The sequence below is a fragment of the Thunnus thynnus genome, chromosome 21 (assembly GCF_963924715.1).
Source record: "Thunnus thynnus chromosome 21, fThuThy2.1, whole genome shotgun sequence".
Taxonomy (NCBI): domain Eukaryota; kingdom Metazoa; phylum Chordata; class Actinopteri; order Scombriformes; family Scombridae; genus Thunnus; species Thunnus thynnus.
This window is the reverse complement of record NC_089537.1, coordinates 3673769-3695453: the sequence shown is the minus strand read 5'-3', so window position 1 is coordinate 3695453 and position 21685 is coordinate 3673769. Positions and strand designations below refer to the sequence as shown.

The 21685-nt window shown below is 39.1% G+C and overlaps 3 protein-coding genes across 7 annotated transcripts in view; 1 reads left to right on the top strand and 2 right to left on the bottom strand.

Annotated features, from left to right (window-relative positions):
• Nucleotides 1–891: 891 nt before the first annotated feature.
• Nucleotides 892–8989, bottom strand: eif1axb (eukaryotic translation initiation factor 1A X-linked b). The gene is made up of 7 exons (XM_067577920.1): nucleotides 8822–8989; nucleotides 7578–7661; nucleotides 5241–5344; nucleotides 4864–4914; nucleotides 3531–3612; nucleotides 3195–3286; nucleotides 892–2414 (listed from the first exon to the last, which is right to left on the bottom strand). The coding sequence occupies exons 1-7, from the start codon at nucleotides 8835–8837 to the stop codon at nucleotides 2409–2411; spliced, it is 435 nt and encodes a 144-aa protein (XP_067434021.1). The 5' UTR covers nucleotides 8838–8989; the 3' UTR covers nucleotides 892–2408.
• A 962-nt stretch (nucleotides 8990–9951) lies between these two features.
• Nucleotides 9952–14985, top strand: si:dkey-226l10.6 (telomere zinc finger-associated protein). 2 transcript variants are annotated; one of them, XM_067577918.1, is made up of 2 exons: nucleotides 9952–10427; nucleotides 11999–14985. In XM_067577918.1, the coding sequence occupies exons 1-2, from the start codon at nucleotides 10053–10055 to the stop codon at nucleotides 13151–13153; spliced, it is 1530 nt and encodes a 509-aa protein (XP_067434019.1). In that variant the 5' UTR covers nucleotides 9952–10052; the 3' UTR covers nucleotides 13154–14985. The 2 variants fall into 2 exon arrangements, with proteins under 2 accessions (XP_067434019.1, XP_067434020.1); XM_067577919.1 differs by lacking the exon at nucleotides 9952–10427 and adding an exon at nucleotides 10474–10991.
• A 2012-nt stretch (nucleotides 14986–16997) lies between these two features.
• The window catches only part of rps6ka3b (ribosomal protein S6 kinase, polypeptide 3b), a 63794-nt gene continuing 59106 nt past the window's right edge, over nucleotides 16998–21685 (bottom strand). For all 4 annotated transcript variants that reach the window (XM_067577915.1, XM_067577914.1, XM_067577916.1 and 1 more), the window contains one exon: nucleotides 16998–21582. In XM_067577915.1, the coding sequence (XP_067434016.1) occupies nucleotides 21460–21582 (123 nt within the window). In that variant the 3' untranslated portion in view covers nucleotides 16998–21459. The remainder of the gene's footprint in view (nucleotides 21583–21685) is intronic.

The window sequence follows — 21685 nt, the reverse complement described above, 5'->3', positions numbered from 1 at the left end:
TTTCAGAGGCAAAATATAATATAATATAATAATAATATTTCAAAGAGATTATTCAAAATCCTTTTGAAAGAAATGTGTTACCAGAGGCGATTTAAAAGGACATGCTGACTGTTCCTGTCTGAGGAGCTCAGTCTACATGCAGGTTGAGCTTATTTGTCGTAAAGTTGTTTTATCAAACTTCACGAAGAAAACTGACAGCAGAGTAGTGTTATTCCATTGTAGGCTGCAAACATCTATTATTTTCATTATTAATAGGTCTGACAGTTATTTTCTTTAATAATCGATTGATTGTTCAGTGTATAAAATGTCAGAAAATATTGAAAAATGCAAAAAATGACTCCCTGAAGTCTAAATTAACATATTCAGATGACTTGTTTTGTCTGACCAACAGTCGAAAACACAAAGATGTTGAGTTTTGCTGGAAAACTATCACATATTCACATTTGAGAAGCTGCTACCAGACACATTTTTGGCATTTTTGCTTCAAAAAAATGACAAAAGGGCATCTCGGAGAAGTTGCCACAGTTGCTTCTGTCTCTTCATGTAATGTCAGACTTTAGTTTTTATTGTCTTGTACACATACACACTATACATACATTATATATCATACAGTGTTTGTATATGTACAATGTTAATGGGACTAGTTACATACAGACAACAAGGGTTGGTTGTTGTTGTGTACTGTTCTGTATACTGAATGTGTAATAAGTGATGTCAGGCTGCTGCAGCACATAAGAATCTGCCAGACTCTGGATGTTCTGAGCCTGGAGGTCTTGAAGACCAGTTGACCTCAGAGCTTCTTCTAGTCCAGCTCCATCTCGCCACCCTCCGCACAGCACAGGAAATGCACGTATCGCCCCCCCCCGCCCAAAAATCACTATCCCAGGTCAGTAGAGTTAAGATCTTTATTGGAAACCCAGCCTTCAAGCATCATAGTACATTTTTATTAATTCAGAGTTACAACAACAGGGCCCCATGAAGTCTAGAGCAGTGGTTCCCAAACTGAGGTGCTGGCCCCCCCTCAGGGAACATGGGGAAGTTCCCAGAGGGGGGGGGGGGGGGGGGGGGGGTGGGGGGGTTGGGGAAGAGAAGGAGGAAAATAGATATAATGTGTTGTATGTGACTGTTCTTTAATTTCTTTTTTAGAGGTTGAGAGAATGTGTAAGACAGACGGCTCTGATCTGAGGTTTTACTGGTGCACGTTTGGGAACCGCTGGTCCGGCGTGAGACAGAGCGGCCGACCGGCCCGAGCTTCACTGCGTTGTGTCGAAGCCACAGAGCGAGCGAGCAGCGACGGAGAGTTCAAAAACAGAACATGGAGAACAAAAAAAACAAGACAGAAACACAAATAAGGGAAACAATAGAAAAATACATTTCGATTCTTCTTCTTCTTTTGATTTCGAGGGGAGAGAGAGTTCGCCTTCATTCACGGCCGCGGTTTCAATCCAAAAAAAAAAAAAAAAAAAAGAAAACGAGCACAGCACAGGAAGTGCGTCCATAGTTGTCAGTGGAATATGACGTTAACAAAATGACAAAGATACAGACTCAGTGTTATTTTCTTTCTTCTGTCATCGATAAACAGCTTTCAAACTGTCTAAAACTTTATTAACTGTCTTACATGCTACAACTACAATGATACAGACTGCCAGAGGGGGAAAAAAACAAACAAAAAAAAAAACACGAAATGGTTTATCTTTTTATTGGCGAATCCAGAGATTCTGTACTTCTTGCTAAATTCCACATAATGTGAAATCAATATAAATACATTTTTAAAAAGATGACGCATTAGGTGTGAGATATTTTGCAGTCATGGTATCGGCGCGAGTGTTTTCTTGGACATTACATAAGGAAAAAAAAAAGAAGAAAAACTCAGTGAATGAGATGTTGATTTTTTTGACTTTTTGTTGACGTTCAGAGCAGAAAAAAAAAAAAAAAAACAGGTAAAAACTCTAGCGATGCTCCTGATATTCACCTCCAATATGATGCTGGTGATCAGCCTACTCTGATTCTCCAATCCAGCCGCGTGAAGGCAGAGAAAGCAAACTGTCCTGCGTCTCCGTCCGTCGACCAGGCAGCCTGCAGCTTCACCCTCCAGCTGCTACGAGCCATAACTGACACAGTCCTACTTAAAGCAGCATCTCATTCATTCAACGATAAACTCAAAAAGTACTGATGTACTGATTTTCCTCCTTATGTGAAATGCACTTAAAAGTTTTCTACAAAGACATCTTATTGATGGTAAACAAACTGGAATAAATGGAAACATACTGTATATTAATAAACTGTATTGGATTGGCATAGGCTGATCTTAATAAAAATAATTATTATCGGTGCGCTGTATCGGCTCAAAATATCCCAATCGGAGCATCTCTAGCAAAATCCCTCCTTCCCCGTCTAGTAGTAGGTCTTTAGATCTGGAAGAAAAGGAGAGAAAACAGAATGGTTTAGCGTCACATGACACTGTTTTCATGCACATTGTCCTTATAGAGAAACTGCATCATCGTTAGTTCTGCTCAAACATTACTGACGATGTTTCTCCAGCTTTCATCATGTCAGGAATGAGGCTGCAGCTAATAATTAGTTTCATTAGCAAATACTTTATTTATCATCAATCAAAGCTAATTCCTAAAGCCTGAGATGACTTCATGTCTTCAAACAGCTGATTATGTTCTGACTAAGCCCCAAAGATATTCAATTTATTGTCACATGTTTGAGAAGCTGTGAACAGGGGAAAGTTTGTCAGCTTTGATTTAAAAAAATGAATTATTATCAACATAGTTTAGGTTGTTGCTGTTTCTAATCTGTAACGTCTTAAAATATGAACGACGCCATCAGCCGGCTTCAGTCCAGTTGAGACAGTTTACACCGCTGCAACTTTTCCCTGTGACGGTTTCATCTTGACGTAAATCTTTGGTCTGAACTGGACTTCAGAAATTATGAACAATTCTATAACATTTAATTGACCAAGTGATTAATCAATAATGAAAATAATTGTCAGCTGCATCTCTTTACTGACTGAAACTGTCAAATATCGACTGCTGGTTCAGATTCATAATCCTGTTTATTTATATTTTGATCAGATAATTCCTGCATTAAATGAGAAAATGTTGTAAATTTTAACTGCATATTATCAGTTGCAGTCTTACTCTCATTAACTAAACTCATGAATTAAAAGACGTCATCCAGGATCTTACATCATCAATGTCCTCATCATCATCGCCAATGTCATCAAACTGGATCTCGTCGTCGTCTCCAGGTCCGAAGGTGTCTGTCTCGTTGATTTTGGCTGCATGAAGGAAAACAGGAAATAATTATTGTGACAACATGGAACTGAAACAGACACAAACACACAACATTCTGCACTGAAGTTGTGATTATTTGTCAGGGAAACGAGGACCTCTGCTGTTTAAACTCAACAACTGCGTGTAAATAAAACCCAGCAGGTCGGAGCGGCTACGTGAGGTTTATGGATGCAGTTACACTCTAAATAAAGCAGCTGTGGTGTCGACGTGACGCCGGCTGTAACTCACCGTGCTCGGGAAGCTCTCCGTAGGCTTTCAAACTGCGAGCCTCGTCTGCGTTGTACTTGAGGATGACATCAGCTTTGTTATCCTGAAACAGAGGTTGCAGAGTTCATGTCAACATGTTTACAGATATCAGAAAGGCTCTGAGGAAGACGCAGACACCAGACAGTTTGACTGATATGAAGAAAACTGAACCAAAATCTATATCATATATTCTATTGTACATATCCGTCCTAACATATTTATTTATTTATACATTATGTTTGTAATTTGGCACTTTTTTTGCTCTGTTTTGCACGTCTGGTTAGATGCTTTGTCGTCTCAGTATTTGACAATAAAGTTGAATCCAATTTTTTTCTTTTAAATCCAATTTGAACCACATTTTACCGAAAACGAAACTAAGACAGTCAAACACAGAACGTGTGAAAGGCTGCATCTGTGAATCTATAACACAACATTTTATCTTAAAAAAGATATAAGTCTCTGAAGAGTTACATGGCTGAATATTTGGGCCAACATCCTGTTCCACACATGATTATCACCCGCAAGTTGAAGATAAATATGTTGGCTGATCGTTTTTATTTTCATATCGTCGAGATCACTGATAGACGATCTGATCACCGGGGGGGCGGCGGCAGTACGAGGAAGGGGGGGAGTTATGTAACAGGATCATGTTCTGTTTATTATATTTAATATCACAATCCAAATCATATCTATAACATTAACTGCTCTTATGGAGCGCAGGCGGATGGAGGACGCAGATGTGATGCGTCAGATCCATGAAGGTTTGTGATGAAGGATTTAAAGTCTCTAAATCCACAGCAGGACACAGATTCTACAGATTATTTATATTATATTATTACATTTCAGCTCTGATAGTAAATTAGTTTCTTTTTATGGTGCAACTGAGGATTATTTTCATTATTGATTGATCTGTTGAGCGTTTTCTCATTAATTGGTTAGTTGTTTGGTCCATTAAAATGTCAGAAAATGGCCGTTATAATTCCCCAAAGTCATTCAATCCTCACGTTTAAGAAGCTGAAAACAGCACATTTAACATTTTCACTTTGAATAAAAGAGATCAATTATCTAAATAGTTGCTGATTAATTTCCTTTCCATTAATCAAATTGTTTCTCCACTTCAGAAACAAACAGATTGTACGTCTCTAACTGCTCCTGTTTTCCATTTCAGAGCACAAAAACCTATAAAAGTTGGATGAGATGCTGCGTTATGAACTGAGGACAGTAAGGAGATGTGTGCCGTGACCCCACAGCTCACGGCGAGGGTCAGTACGGCGTTAACGGTCTGATCCGTGTCGAGTGTGAGCGACCAACACACCTGGTAATCTCTCAGTCCCACCAGGATGATGTCTGACGTGTTGATCCAAACCTGGAGGAAAACAAAGAGGAGCAGAGCAAAGATTACCTCGTGTTACACACACACACACACACATCACAACAAACTGCACTTTGTGACCCTCACACACACACACACACACACACACACACACACACACACACACACACACACACACACACACACACACAAACACACACACACACACACACACACACACGGTCAACTGAGTCCATAGTGCCACATTAACGGTGGCTGACTGACCACTGAGAGAAAGCTGACTCAGCATTACGTCAGGGGGTTTCCTCTATGTGTGCCGGGGGGGGAAAGGTGCGAGAGGAGCGTCGGGACATTCCTACCTTTTTCCGGAGTTTTCCTCTGATGTGGCAAAGCCGTTTGGTTCCATCAAAGCACATGGCCTCCAGACGTCCGTTCCCCAACATTTTAATCACCTGAGCGTATTCTGGAAGACACAGGAGAGCAGAGGATGCTCAGTTCACAGTAAAAAATAAATAAAAATGACACCGTAATACTTATATAGACAGTTAACACATTTAAAGTCAGTTAACAGGTGAATATCTGGATGGAAAACTGCACAAACACAAGCTTAGACACAAAAACTGTTATATGACAATGAGATGGTAAATAGATGAAATATTTATGATAAACATACAGTTTATGAGAATAAAATGAAATTAAACACTTGTGTCCTACTACTGATATCAAACTCTGCAACAACTGTGGGGATTTAATTTGATATAAAAGTGCAGGATGAAAGCATGAAGAGCTGAAGAGGGAAAATAGAAAAAGGCCTCGACATCAGTGGTGTTGAACAGGAAGCTTCTACTGTTTGACAATAGAAGAGGATGATTGTTTGGGGTTAAAACAGGTGGAAACAGCAGAATCATCCCAGTGTTGGAATATTTATATATTTAGTCACATGATGTCCGTGCTGCTCACTGAAAAAGCACAAGAATGAGGAAGTACATCATATTTTTATATTCATTGTCTATTGTTGTAATCGTATTGAGGGATTTTTAATGTTGTGAATTGTAAAGAATGATTTTGTTGTTCAAATTAATTATACGAACAAGAGTGATTTCTGAAATAATTGTGAATATGACAGAAAAATCCTTCCGGTTAAACTGTCATTATTATGTAACGTAATGCAGCATCAGGACAGATTCTTTCCAAATATTAACAGATAATAATAATTATATTTATATAAGAAAATGATAAATATTTTGAGATGATCCTGTAGTTATAATATTTTTAAGGTTGAAGTTTCCATCTCATGAAGCTCTCAGGACAGATTCAGATATATTTCAGCCTGTAGCTTGATGAGACAAATCTCCAAAACATCACTTCTGAAGAGATATTTCTCCAAATTGGTATTTTTCACAGTTTCAGAATGTTTTCATCTTTCTTTGTAGGTAACTGGATGTGTCGACCCTCTTTCATTTATATTCATTTATATTCATATTAGTGCTGAAATTACATTTGACAGAAATCTGAATCAATAACTATTTTGATCAATTTATTTAGTTCTGCAACTAACAATTATTTACATTATCGATTCATCTGTCAATTATTTCCTTGATTAATTGATTAGTCGTTTGGTCTATAAAGTGTCAGAAAATTGTTGATCCCTGTTTCCCAAAAACCCAACAGACAACTTAAAATGTCTTGTTTTATCCACAAACACAAAGATCTTCAGTTTACTGTCATAGACGACGAAAGAAACCAGAAAATATTCACATTTAAGAAGCTGAACGAGAGAATTTTTGTAAACAAAAATACTAAACATGATCTTCTCAGACGTAATGTTGCAGCAGAGTCTGACTCCTTTAGTCTACAAAATGTCAGAAACACTAAAAACTAAAAACTGGTCATTTACAGTTTCTAAAGTTTCTGTCATTTTAAAATTGCTTCTTCTGTTTGATCAACAGCTTAAAGCTAAAAAGTATTCAGTTTACTATCATAGAAGATTAGGAAAATAAGCAAATAGTCCCATTTATGAAACCTGTGAATTTTGAGGATTTTTGCTTTAAAAAGAAAGTTTGTCAATTAATCTTATTTATTAATTGTTGAATAGTTACAGCTGTAGTCAGATCTTTTCTCAGGTATAACTGTTAGTTACAGAGCTGTTAACTCTTATTTATATCTACTATTATGATACGGACAACTGTCCCACACTGACCTATTCAGACCATATTCTTCTTGTATATTTGATTGACTTTAGAGCTGCAACAATTAATTGATTAGATGCCAACTATTAAATTAATTGCCAATTATTTTAACAATCGATTAATTGATTGAGCTTCTTAAATGTGAATATTTGCTGGTTTCTGTGACAGTAAACTGAATATCTTTGTGTTGTGGACAAAACAAGACGTTTGAAGCCATCACCTTGAGATTTGGAAACAATGATCGACATATTTCACCATTTTATGGACCAAAAAACTAATTGATTAATTGAGGAAATAATCAACAGATTAATTGATAAATGATAATGATCGTTAGCTGCAGTTAATGGTAAAACCAATGTCTTATCTAACCATTCTCTATCTTTTTGAGTAGCACAGAATCAGAGAGAGGTGGATGTATAGTTGACAGTCTTTGGTGTAACTTTGCAGTCAGCAGATGGCTCCTCCAACCCAAAACCAACTGGAAACTGCACCAGAACCAGAACTCACCCTGTCCGTCCTCTTTGAACACCAGCTCTCTCTTCTCAGACTCATTTTCGTTCTTTCCACGTCGCCGATTCTTTCCTCCCTTACCTGTAAACACAAGCAGAGATCAGTTAGATTTAATACATTTAAAAGTTGATGTGAAGCTTATATGAGGCTTCAGTCATATCAAGTGGATATCTGACATATTTACAGTTATCACATTCCCTCTTTGTGTTTCCAGAGAGAGAGATGCATCGATAGTTATGTTATTAATCCCAAAGGTTAATTAAAATGTTACAACAGCCAAAATAAGAAGAAACAAGTGCAATTAAAGGCTAAATTATAATAATAACTTACTAGACAAACTCAAATAAATAAATAAATAAATAAGTAGAGCAGAAAGAACAGGATATTGCTACAGTAGTCAGATGCATGGTTGTCCATGGATGTTAGATTTGAGTTTATTAAATATTGATACCTGAATAATTTACATATACAGACAAGTTAAATATGATCAAAATATGAATCTAAAATACAACAGTTCAGTTGTTATTCAGCTCTTTGTGCTTCACTGTGTGAAACTTCTAGTTGACGCCACTTCCTCTGAGGGTTTATCCTTCTGTGCCTGACAGAAGTAGAGAAAGTGACATTTAAGAGTTCTTATCTTATTAGGAGGCTAAAATACGATTTTCAAATGAGTTAATTAACCTACTATAGCTGCAACATTGGCATTATATTAATTTAAATGCGTGTTTAGCCTCTCTGTGCCTGACAGAAGTAGATAACTTTAAGAATGACGAGCAGCGTTTATTCCAACTTACCTCGCTAATCGGCTAATTTAAGTATAATATACGAGGCCTTATCTGATTAGGAGGTTCAAATTACATTTTCAGAATACTTTAATAACCTACTATATGGTTACCTGTTAAATAAAGTCACAGATGTCACGGGCCACACGGGTGGGGTTTAACTAGCATGGAGCTAGTTAGCTGTGGCAGCTAGAGACGGATTTACAAACCCCGAACAAGTGTTAGAAAACTTTCACTGATCCAAGATAACTTAATCATGATCATTATCTCAGATTAATTAACCCCGGTGACAGAGACACACGGCTTCACAGATGGCGACTGTGTAAATGAGTGTAGTCCGTGTTGCTAACGAGCATTAGCTGCTCGGTGTCACGTTTTCGCTGCGTGTGTCCACGGCGGGCTCGACAAACACTATCAACTTTAAAAACACACAGACGTTCACATCCCTCCGTCTCTTACCTTTATTTTTGGGCATATTCTTTCACGCCTCGGTCACGTTAATCCCGCTGGGTAGATACGACTTACTGTTGAACAATAAGTTAACTGTTTACAGATCAGATCTCAACTGAGTGAACGCTACGAGAAGCTAGCTAGTCACCGCTGATACTCGCCGATATGCCGGTCTGCGCATGCGTCTGCTAACATATTCAAAACCGCGTTGCTTTATTGTAACAGGTGATTGTTACAGAGACAATTATATGGGTCGAATTTCAAAAAGGGACCCAGCTACATAAAGAGAGATATAATTTTTAAAAATCAGAAAAGATTTTGATATCAGTTATACATTTTGTTGTAAGTCCCCTAAGACTGCTGTTCACTTACTTTTTCCCTTTTATGAGACTCTTTGGAATAACTTCTTAAATGTGAATATTTTCTGGTTTCTTTAGTCCTCTTTGACAGTAAACTTAATATTTTGGGGTTTTGAACTGTTGGCTGGGACAAAACAAGACATTTTAGGACGTCACATTGAGGTTTGGGAAACAATGATTTTCATTTTTTACTATTTCTGACATTTTATAGACCAAACAACTGGTCGAGAAAATAATCAACAGATTAATAAATAAAGAAAATAATCATTAGTCTCAGCCCTAATTAAGTTATGTGTGTTTTATATTTGTATTGTATTATTTTTATTCCATTATTTCAGTGATATGTGTTGAACTTCCTGTTTATGAATGTTTACTGTCCATTGAAACTTAAAAAAAGTTAAAGAGCAACTTTCAGGTTGATTTTTTTACTAAATTATTTAATTTTGAAAAGTCAATTTATGATTTTATTAATTTTACAAAGAATTAAGGCAAAAATTCAGAATGAAAAATAGCAGTTTTGAGCAGCAGCCTTAAAAACAGTAAAAGGACATGGTTACCCTGGATTTGTGGAACTCTCGCGAGATTTGTATACCTTGTTTCTTCATTATGCGTGTTGTAAAAAACAATTATGTTTTATGACATGACAATACATGACAATAGGTTTAGGCACAAAAGCATTTGGTTAGGATTAAGGAAATATCATGGTTTTGGTTAAAAATGTCACTCTCGCGAAATTTTTCGCAAATCTGGGGTTACCACACGACCATAACGCGTCATATTACGTCACATAAGGGAGCCAAACTCTACCGGTGTAGATGAGTTTGAGCGGTTTGTGTATCGGCATATTTCTCTAGCTTATCTTCGCAATTTGCCATTTTTTCATGATGGTGAATTATTGTGTTTGTGCAGGTTGCACAAATTCCAACCTGTCAGGACATCGAGTGCACAGTTTTCCTGACAACAAGAAGAACGAAGCTAGTTTTCGTGCCTGGGTGCATTTTGTGCAGGTTAAGAGACCGGACTTCACCACTGCATGCGTAACGCAAAACGCAGTCGTTTGTGGCGCTCATTTTAGACAGGAGGACTACGCTCCCGGTGATATGATGGCATTCAGGATGGGATTTCGGAGCCCGGACCGGGTGAGGCTGATAACTGGTGCGGTTCCTTCGGTACACGCAGCTGCAGCTTCTGGTACTGCTGCCAGCGGCGGAGGACTCATCAGAGACTCAGCTCGACGGAAATGTAAATCGCGTCCGGTAATTGTTTCTATAAAAATATAATCGGCAGATTATCATAATAAAAATGATCTTTAGTTGCAGCCATAGTTAAGTTATTGTGTTTTATATATATATATTGTATTATTTGTATTATTTTAGTGATGTGTGTTGAACTTTCTGTCAATGAATGTTTACTGTAAACTTAAAAAAGCCGCCAAACTGTTTGTAGAGGCTGCGTCTCCGTTTCAGTTTATATTCATCCGCGCCGCCAGGGGGCGACGTGTCCCTCCGCCGTGCTGTTGTGGTTTTTTTATTTTCCCAGAAAGAAATAGACATTTTAGGGGAGCTCTGCTTTGCTTTGCCTGTAAACGAAAGCTGCCCTCCTCCTGCACCGAGTAAAGCTTGAGTATCTTCTTTTTCTGGACATTCAGACGTGTATTTTAACTCTACGCTTTAACCGTTAAATAGCCAACTGGCGCAAAGTGGAAAAAATAGTCCTGGTTTCAACACATATCTACTTCACTTTGCACGTTAGCTACCTGGTTGCTAAGCTAGCTGCAGTTTTGTTTGGCTGTGATGGCTGACTTCAGCAGCAGGATCATGGTGAGTATTTGTCCAAGAGGATACGGGATAAGAAAAGTTTTTATACACAATGTTCAGTTGTGGAAGAAGTACTCAGATCCTCTACTTAAGTAAAAGTACCAGTACAGCAATGTACAAACACTCCAGTACAAGTTAAAGTCCTGCATGCAGTTGTTTAGTTAAAAGTACATAAGTATTATGAGCTTGATGTAGTTAAAGTATTTCAATAAAAGTACATAAGTATTATGAGCTTGATGTAGTTAAAGTATTGCAGTAAAAGTACATAAGTATTATGAGCTTGATGTAGTTAAAGTATTGCAGTAAAAGTAGTGGTTTGGTCCCTCTGACTGATATATTATTATATATGACATCATTAGATTATTAATAGTGAAGCATCAGTGTTAGAGCAGCATGTTACTGTTGTAGCTGCTGGAGGTGGAGCTAGTTTACACTACTTTATACAGTTAGCTAGTTTAGTCCAGTGGTTCCCAACCTAGGGGTCGGGCCCCTCCAAAGGGTCAGCAGATAAATCTGAGGGGTCGTGAGATGATTAATGGGAGAGGAAAGAAGAAAAAACAAAGTTCTGATACACAAATCTGTTTTCAGTTTTTGGAATTTTCTCAAATCTTTGATTTTTGCTGAAATATTGGATCATTTGAACATTTATTGAAATGAAAGCATGTGAGAAGTTTAGAGGGAAAAATCACTATTTGGTGGAGCTGTTAACAACTCATATGTAGATATTCAGTTTACTGTCATGTATGACGCATATGAGCTTCAAATCATCACATTTTTCCTTTTAAAAAATGACTGAAACTTTAATTTGATTATCAATGATAGTTGCCAATTAATCTTCTGTCAATGGCTTAATTGAGTAATCGTTGCAGCTCTACAAACATACATACAACATAAGTTATGTCAACATTGTGTTCATATCAAGTGGACAAAAATCAGCTCCTGCAGGTTTAATCTATTTACAACGTAAGAACAACATAAAGCAATCTGTTTTCTTTCCATCTTGTTTCAAGTCTTCTGAACACCTGGCGGTCCGAGGTGGGACTGCAGGAAAAGGGACGTCATCCTCGGTCATGACAGGAAACGGACACTGGGACAGTGCAGGTGCGATGGACCAGATAACAGTGGTGAGAATAGATGACACCCACATCGCAGAGGAGCAGTCTCAGGCGGGGGGGAAGCTGAAGGATGAGGGGTCAGGGTATTATGAGGTGGAGTACTCGCTGCCCGCGGCGGAGGAGGTTGTCGGGGAGGAGGAAGAGGAAGACGGCGTCTACGTCATCGAGTATTCAAATCCTGAAGAGGAGGGAGAGAGTTACCAGTTTACCATGTCTGTGGACCGATCGCTACCGGCCAAAAAGCCAATTATTAGACATCCTGCAGCGAGCGAGCCCGCCAGAGCTGCTTCACCTGTGACGCCGAAGCCGTCCAGACCGACCAGGCAGAGACCTGATGTGAGGCAGAAGAGGAAGATGATCACAGAGGAAGAAGAGGTGAAAAAGGAGGAGGGGGCGAGCTTTAATAGCAACAAGAGTGTGTTGGAGCTGGGCGAGGACTACAGCGAGGTCATGGGGATGAACACGGGCTCAGATAAAAGACAGCTGAAGTGCTCGCTGTGCCCGCCGCCCGGCAGGTGCTTCAAGCGAGCGTCGGGCCTCGCCGTGCATCTAAAACTGATGCACAACATGGAGGGGAAGAAAACCTTCTTCTGCTCATCGTGCAAGCAGACGGTCCGCACGCAGCTGGAACTGGACGTCCACACGCGTCGCCACGCCAACCATGACGCGGTGTTCACCTGTTTCCTCTGCTCCGACAGCAAGGAGGAGGAGGAGGAGGGCGGGGAGAAGGCGGGCTTCAAAGGGTCGAGGTGGGGGCTGAGGAGACACCTGGAGGCGCAGCATCCGGGCATCATCCCCCGCTGTGACATCTGCAACAAAGGCTTCAAGTCGCTGGTGTCGTACCTGTCGGATCAGTTCAGGCACGTCGGCGTGTCGCCGTACTACTGCGCCAAGTGCAAGATCTACGAAATGACAGAGCGGGGTCTGAGCGTCCACTTGAAAAACCACGACAAGAAGCAGAAGATGCTGGAAGCTGCAGAAAACCACCTGCTGACACACGGAGTCTCCACCAGCGCAGACAACTCCGCTACAGACGACTCTGACTTCTGACTCCACATCAGTTTCCGTCAGTGTTTGAGACTAAAGCAGCACCAGCTCAGCGACCTCCTCTGTGTCAGACCCACGTCTGTCATTTATGCATCTTTGACTGGTCTGAACTGGTCTTAGGACAAGAACTCAGCTGTTTGTGTTTCACATTTATCCAGCATCAAATCCTCCCTGTTACTTTGACATTTGCATCAAGTTGTTTGTACTTTGTGCCATCCGGTGGAGGCGCCGTCAGTGTTGAGTAGAATAACACAGTTTGGTATCAGTGGGAATCGAAGAAGATTTAGATTTTTTTGTCACAACCTGGGTCTTGTTTTTGTCATTTTTACCATCATGTTGATGTGTTAGCTTTTTCTCACCAGCTTCATCTGTACAGTAAATATGAAGCTGGAGCCAGCGGCCTGTTAGCTTAGCTTAGCATAAAGACTGGAAACAGGAGGAAACAGCTTGCCTGGCTCTGAACAAAGGCTTGTCTGAGTTATTTGTAAAACTGTTTCTCTTCCAGGAATCTCAGTGAGTCACTGTGACTGAAAAATGTTTGGCACATAACGCCTCTGAAGAACAGCTAATTTGTTTTTTTTTTTACAGATTAAATAAATAAGATATTGTATGTTAATCTGTTAGCTTTAGGTGCTGGTAGTCAGATTTTGTTACCTTTATGCCGTGTTTCTAGAACATGGCATCGGCTCGACTCAACTTAACTCTACTTAACTCTGTGGCAGCTTCAACATGTGTGCCGCTTCATTCATAAAACAAGGAAGTGCTCTGTTATGGATTTAGGACAAGAGGAGGAAAACCAAGAGTGGAGCAGGTATCATGTGGTGGAAAAGGGGCTTCAGACAGGCTCCGGCTAGCTGTTTCTAGTCTTTATGCTACGCTAAGCTAACCAGCTGCTCCAGCTTCATATTTACTGAGAAAAGCATCAATCTTCTTATGTAACTGTCCTCCAGAGAGTAAGTTTATTTCTCAAATGTCACCAAATCTCTCATTTTGACACATTTTACAAACAGTTCCCACTCCTGTGACTCAGCATGAGCTGTGAAAGATTCACACATTTATTCGCAATTACAAGCAACAAACAGATTTTTTTTGTGTGAAAAGACGTCACAAAAACGAAAGAGAAGAGTTCAAGTGTCAATCATGTAATCATCCACTTCATCAGATTCAGTAACATACGATCATAACTGATGAGTCTTTCTGCAGTTATTATTTTAATTATCAGGTATCGTGTTAATGAAACCCTTGGCTGCAACTAAAGATTATTTTCATGATTAATATTATTATAAGGAGACGTCTTCAGATCAGCAGTTTACTATCATGTTACACAGAAAAGCCTGAAATCGTCAAGTTTTTTCCATCATGTTAAAAAATCTTCTGTTGATTGACTTCTAATGTTTTGTTTTGTCCGATTAAACCCAAAGATGTTCAGTTTAAACTGATATTAAACAGAAAAGCTGTCAATTGTTGCATGGAAGGAGCTGAAAGCAGAGAATATTTGCTGTTTTTGTTTGAAAAACGACTGAAATGATTAATCAGTGAGCAGGTGAATGTAAATAAGACCCAGGTTGTAAAGAAAAAAGGGAAAACATGGTGAATAAGCCGTTAAACATGCAGTCCTGCCAGTGTTTGTGCTGTATTTGTGTTATGAGTCAGTGCATGTGTGTGTAAATACTGTATATTCTGTATCACTCGTGACTTGTTTCCAGTTTCATCTCAGTCCCAGTAGACGGTTTATTAAAGCGCTGACGTTTACATGCAGGAAGTAACTTAACCGACTGATTTCAGGTTAAACTGTAAAAACAAGTTAAATGCTGAATAAATGCAGCTGCCTCTGATTCTACTGATCTACTGCAGGTTTCTTTCAATAGAAAAGAAAAGATGGAATATTAATATCTGTGTCAATGACTGTTTGATATAAAGGATTCAAGTGTTTCTGCACATTTTATTATAAATGAATCTTGTTCTTTGCATCACTACAGACGGTTTTTACAGTTTAAAGATTCATCCATAAACTTGTAGGAACTCGTCGTGTTTCTGATGTGTCGGTTTATATTTTTACGTTGTCAGATTGAAGTTCTGGTTTTATGGTCACACAGTTGGATTGATTAAAAAAAAACAAACAGTCACTTTATCTGGTTCACATCATCTGTCTTTATATTCTGGGGTTGATCTGATGGTCCAAACTCAAATATCTCAACAAATATCAGATGAATTGTTATGAAATCTTGTTCATGTTGATCAGAGGATGAATCCTGCCGACTCGGATCCTCTGACTCCTCCTCCAGCGCCACCATGAGGTCGATATTTATGGTTCAGAGAATTGATTAGTTGTTCGGTCTATAAAGTGACAAAAAACCCAAATTATTGTCTGTTTGATACTTTAAATGATATAAAAACTTGCAGACGTGCAAATGTTTTTATGTTTGAAAAATGACTCAAACAATCAATGATGATCAAAATAATTGCTTTTTAAATTAGTTTTCATTGATTAATCGTCGCAGCCTCGGTTCAGAGTGAAATATCTCAAGAACTATGTGATGGATTCTCATCAAATTTATAAATTTACAAAAGATATTCAGTAAATATTCCTGCAGCGCCTCCAGCAAAGCTTTGACTCGCGCTGTGAAACGTTTCAACATCAACCTGATCAATCGGCAAAACATTCGGTTCCACTCTGATGATCTTCTGACTTTCTTCTGGCTCCACCATGAGGTTGAGTTTTTAGTTGATTATTGAATCAATCGATATCTCAATTATTTGATAAATGCTGTTTGGTTCACACTACTGAATAGTAAACTTTCAAAACAGTCACTGGTTTATTTTCTGATCGATTAATTGTTGCAGTTTTACTTTTCTTAGATCAAGTCTCAGATGTTTGGAGCTTCTCATCAAACCTAAAAGATCTAATTAGTCTTTGATTGAAACTGCAGCAACACAAACAACTAAACGAAGATTCAAGTATCTGCAGCTTGTTTTTACAGACGTTAACAGAAACACGGCGGCCGGGAACGAAAGAATTCAGTTTAAATAATGTTTGATTAATGTTTTAGAAATGTTTAGCGGTGATGTCATGCAGAATCAAAAAGCAGATTTTCAGTATTAAATATGAGCCTTTATGAGTGTTTTTGGAGTTAAATCTTTGTTTTGTATGTTTTTTAATGCAGGAATGTAAAACATTTTGTTTTTTATTCTCTCACTTTGCGTCTTTTTTAATTTTCTGACGTCATTAAAGGGAAATGCTGCTAATTATTGAGTCAGAAGCTGAAAATTCATCACTGAGATCTGTTGAAGAGGAGACTGGTTTTGAGAAGATGTGTCGCTGTTGAAGTTTGTAATTGTCATTTTTCAAAACTTTGTGAGCTTCATAAACTAAATGATCTCAGAGACAGATACCTGAAAACCTGCACCAATAAAACCAACGTCTGAATAAAGGAAGGAAAGAAAACTGTAATCTGGAATTAGGAAATCTGTAAGTGAACAACTTTAGCAACAATGATTAACTGAAGGAACAGCTGTTGTGGTCATGACGTCACAAACGGAGCATCAGAGCAGAATCAGCCCTGACTTTAGACTTGCAGGGAACATTTTTACATCTTGAGCTTTGACCATGTTTAACATCCAACATCTGACATCATAACAGTGTAAAAGTGACAAAAAAGTCACTAAAAGCATCTTGTGTCCCCTTTAATGTAACATTTTTTATTTTTTAACTACCTTTTTAGAAAAAAAACCCTGGAAATTATCAACAGAATCAAGAGAATTAACATAAAACAACTAAGAAAGTGTTGAATTCTCCTCCATCATGTTGGAATCGATGCTCCTGTTCAATAAAAGTCACGACGCCTCGTTAGCTGATTATCCTTTTTTATTATTTTTCATAGAAAGTCCAACTCTCACTGCAGGTACAAAAACAGAGAGCTGGCGTAGCAGCAGGGCTGAATGCATCTCTGACAGATCAGATAGAGAAGGAAGAGGAGGAGGAAGAAGAAGAAGAGGAGGAGGAGTGAGATGGAGAGAAAGAAGAGAGAAAGCTATTCCCCTGTTTTATAATTACAGAAAGAAAAATCATTCCTTTTACATTCCTTTTTTTTCCCAAAGCTGTACAACGATAGACGAGGCAAAGATCAACATTTATATATTTCTTATACATATATATATGTATATATATGTATGTATAAAACATACCAAAGAAACAGAGCAGTAAAGTTAAATCCCTTATGTTGACAGACATTCAGATGACCACAGAGAGGAAGAAGAGTAGCTGCAGGATGAATGAATCCTGGTTTTAGACGGATGCAGGACGTCTGGCGCAGAGAGAGAGAGAGAGAGAGGACGTGACTTTATGTTTAGTGCTCGCTGATTGTCTTTAGTCGACACAGTCCGTGACTCCTCCTCAAAAATCATCACAGTTCAGAGGAGTTTTTTTTGTTGTTGTTTTTTTTTTGCAGCAGAGGCACACACAGGTTCAGCTTTAGGTTACTGCAGAAGGCGACCATGACGCTGACACACGGACGTCTGCGGAAAGACCCTGAATACCGAAAAACCGTGAGATCAACACTCGGATCTGTCGTATTTACAGTCGATCATTTCAAAACTGATCCCTGTGATTGATTCTGTGTTGTATTTAAAAGGCCAGTTCACGCACACACACACAAATAAAGATTTTCACAGCTCAGTGGCTCTTCAGGAGCTTTCGATCGGATCACACTGTCTTCCTCAGTTTGCTTAGTTGTCGTGGATTTAGAGGTTCAAATTTCTTTTTTTTCTCGGAGCATTTTAAAGGGATGTTTTTCTCCAATTTTTGGACAATAAGTCAATGACTCGATCTGCAACTGTTGTGATAATCAATTGATCGTTTTAGTCGTTTGTTTTAAAGCAAAAATGCCAAAAATGTTCTGGTTGCAGCTTCTCAGATGTGACATTCAGATGCTTTTCTTTGTCGTACATGAGAGTAAACTGTGGGAAACTGTGGCGGACATTGCGTAACAGTTTACTGACATTTTAAGAGATTAAATAAAGAAGAAGAAATAATCAGGAGATTAATCGATAATGAACATAATCATTAGTTGCAGCCCTACTCACTCTCTCACTGAGTAAGATGAGAAGATCATCACAACTCTTGTGTCTGTTTGTTAAATGTGAAGCTACAACCAGCAGCCGGTTAGCTTAGCTTAGCATAAAGACTGGAAACAAAGGGAAACTGCTAGCCTGTCCCCAGTTAACAAAATCCACCTACAAGTTGTTTCTTTTTATCCTGACAAAAATTGAGGTGTAAAAAAAAGACATTAAGGATTAACTTCCTGGAGTCTTGTTGTCATTGTAACGGTTGCCAGGCAACCAGCAGAGACTCCAAATGGCAGCCAATGAATCATCTGTTTGTGTGCGGATTAAATAAATGAGATACAAGCTGTTAATTAATGAGCTTTAGAGGTGCTGATAGGCGGATTGTGTTTACTTCAAAAGAGCCAGGCTAGCAGTTTCCCCCCGCTTTCAGTCTTTATGCTATGCTAAGCTAAGCTAAACTAAGCTAAGCTAAGCTAGCTCTGTGCTTAACACACAGACATGAGATTGATATTTCTCATAACGCTGAACTCCTTAAAGTGAATAACACCGTGTGTCTTCTTGTAATTTGGGTGAACTGACCCTTTAACTGCTTCACTGACAGACCTCCAACATGGCTGCAGGTGGATGTGAAGCCTGCTGAGTTATTTTTTTCTGCTACAGTTTTAACACAGTCTGCTGTTTTTGTTTTGTTTTGTTTTGTTTTAAAGGGCTTTGCTGACAGACATAAACACATTCAGATCACAAACCAGCTGACATCAGGTCGGTCACATGATACAAGAAGAGTTTCATTCCAAAACCAGAAGAAATTTAAAGGAAAAGGCTGATAGTTTCTGTTTTCCTTTAAACTAAATGATTTCTTTTGTTAATTTAAGAGCGTTGATGACATAATAACATCAGTAAAGATGAAATGTATCCATCAGGTTTTGGAATAACACTCTTTGTTTTATCAACACAGCATGTCTGATGAATGTCGCCTCTCGTCTCATCATCTCCAACATCTATGTGCTTATTATGTACATCCGCCTCCTCCCGGACAAATGGAAATGCATCATTGTCTTAATTCATAGAAACCTGAGTTGCTCGACACGTTATGTATTTACAGTTCAGCTCCGTCGGCCGCACACACACACACACACAGAGATGATGATCAGTCGGCTCGTACAGATCCGGGTTTCAAGTGTTCTCACGCCGCCGAAGGTTTGTGGAAGCAGGAAGCTCTCTTGCCTTTTTTTTTTTTTTTTGTCGTCCTCTTTTAGGAAGTTTTCCAACATTTTGTCCTCAAAGTAACCAGGTAACAACAACATCCTCTTGTTTGTTATGTGGAGAAAAAAAAAAAAGGATGATTTCAGCCGAAATATGAATCTTCAACAGGAAACGATTACATGTTTGTTTGTTTTTAAATTGTGGTTGTGTAACATGTGACCCATCTCCTATCGTGGCACCAACAGCCTTCTGAAGATTTAATTTAAATTCATCACTGTGTTAAAGCTGCACAAGGCAAGAAGTTCTATGTAAAAAAAAAATACACAATTGAACAGCTTATCAACCAGGAAGATGCTTTAGTTTCACCTGTTTTTGCATAAATCAGCTTCAGGTTAAAAGTTCAGACACTGCTGTGAGAAGTGCCAGATTAAAGAGGAAAATAAAAGGAAACAATCAAATACAAGAGCTCAGTCTGTCTGTTCCACCTCAAAAACCGACGCTGTGGAAAAGAAATTTAAATCGTCGTCACTTTGCATAAATTTAACGAAGTGCTTCAAGTTTAAAAAAAATTCAAACCTTCCTGAACTTGACTTGTGCAGCTTTAAACTGATTAAAGCTGAGTTGATAATCGTTTTCTCAAATATGAACGTTTTCTTGTTTCTTCAGTCATCTGTGTGATAATAAACTGAACATCTTTGGGTTGTGGACAAAACAAGATGTCATCTTGTTCTTTGGGAAACAGTGATCGACGTTTTATAGACCAAACAACTAATCTATTACTGGAGGAAATCATCTGTAACTGCAGCTCTACTGGGTTTGTCAACAGATTCATATCTTTAAAAGTATAAAACCAAGATGTGCTTTGATGATATAACTAAAGCTGATGGAGAATATTTGGATTCTTTCTGCATCATGAGCATCAATAATCTATAAAGCTGAAGGTTCTTAACGAGGACGATTATCTACGATTATTGCCTTTAAACTGGACGAACGTGGAAAACATTCAGGTCAAGAAAAGCTTGATTTCATTTGGACATAAACTGATATATTGATCCGTTGTGAGTGATTCTGATACTTCGACCTCCTGCTGATACTGACGACTGATCACATTATCAGTGGATTTGTCCCAATACTGATCTGGTGTATCTGATCGATGCATCTCTATTGATACGCTAATCAGACACTTCAGCATCGAGCCGTCTGCTGGTCAGTTTGAGTTTTTTTTTGTTCATCGTTTTTTTTGCACCTGGAAGTGAAATACTGGAGGTTTCTGACTGCAGGAGACGTTTCTTCACCTTAAAAGGCATCAAGTCAGAGATTAATTAGAACTAGATGCCCTCTTGATGTTTTGCGGGTTAAATATTTCGAGGCCGAGGCTGCTCTACTCTGCGTGGGTGAACATTCATCAGTGATTCTGTCCTTTCTCCGTAGACGCCGTCATCTCAGAGGCTACTTGAGGTTTTTAAATGCAGGATCTACATCTACGCAGAACCATCACGACAGTATAATAACAACGATCCTAGCTATTTAAATGCATACGTTAAGATTATTTGTGTTTTCCTATGATCAAATTTTCCCCGTTTTTTTTTTTTTTTGAAGTAAATAAATACAGTACGTTTTAAATTCCTGACGCGCGCTCAGTCTCTGGGTCCGCGAGGCAGCGCTGATTGTCCGAAGCAAAAAAAACGCCACAGAAGGACTCGACCCTCTGCGGCTGGAAAGAGTCGTCGGGTTTTCTGGATGAAAACCTCGCGGACTCTACAGTAAGACAGCAGAAGAGAGCCAATCAGAAGAGTCCGTTAAGGTGCAGGACAGGGTGGGCGGGGCAGAGGAGGAGGAGGTGGGGAAGAAGAGGGGGGGGCGGCGGTCTCTGTGCTCCTATTTGGCGTTAGCGGTTCCTAGGTCCATCAGTAGTCTGTCTCACCAGACCGGACTGGAGAGAAGGGGTCCGGCGGAGGTCAGATCGAGGTCAGAGTTGACAGGAGGTGAGGTGGAGGTGGAGGGGGGGGAGGGGGAGTGGGCGGGGTTTAAAGGTTGTGAGGTCACAGAGCGGTGGAGGTGATCTTCTTCACCCCCCTCCGCTGGGCCAGAGTGGAGCAGCCCACCGGCTCCAGGACGGGAGGGACGTTCCTGTTGAGAGCGGAGTAGGTGGCGGCCATCGCTCCCTGCAGAGAGAAGAGAAGAAGAGTCAGGAAACGATCAAGAGACTGATCAATTAATTAATAGCAGATCAGAGTTTACTGGTCGTCCTTCAACCTCGACTTTAAA

Excerpts from the sequence above, each read along its gene's own strand:
- si:dkey-226l10.6 (XM_067577918.1), top strand. The coding sequence starts at position 10,053 with ATGATGGTGAATTATTGTGTTTGTGCAGGTTGCACAAATTCCAACCTG. Across the intron at positions 10,428-11,998 it reads GGAAATGTAAATCGCGTCCG|TCTTCTGAACACCTGGCGGT; the intron begins GTAATTGTTTCT and ends TCTTGTTTCAAG.
- eif1axb (XM_067577920.1), bottom strand. Across the intron at positions 4,915-5,240 it reads GAGGAAAACTCCGGAAAAAG|GTTTGGATCAACACGTCAGA; the intron begins GTAGGAATGTCC and ends GTTTTCCTCCAG. Across the intron at positions 3,287-3,530 it reads CGGAGAGCTTCCCGAGCACG|CCAAAATCAACGAGACAGAC; the intron begins GTGAGTTACAGC and ends TCCTTCATGCAG.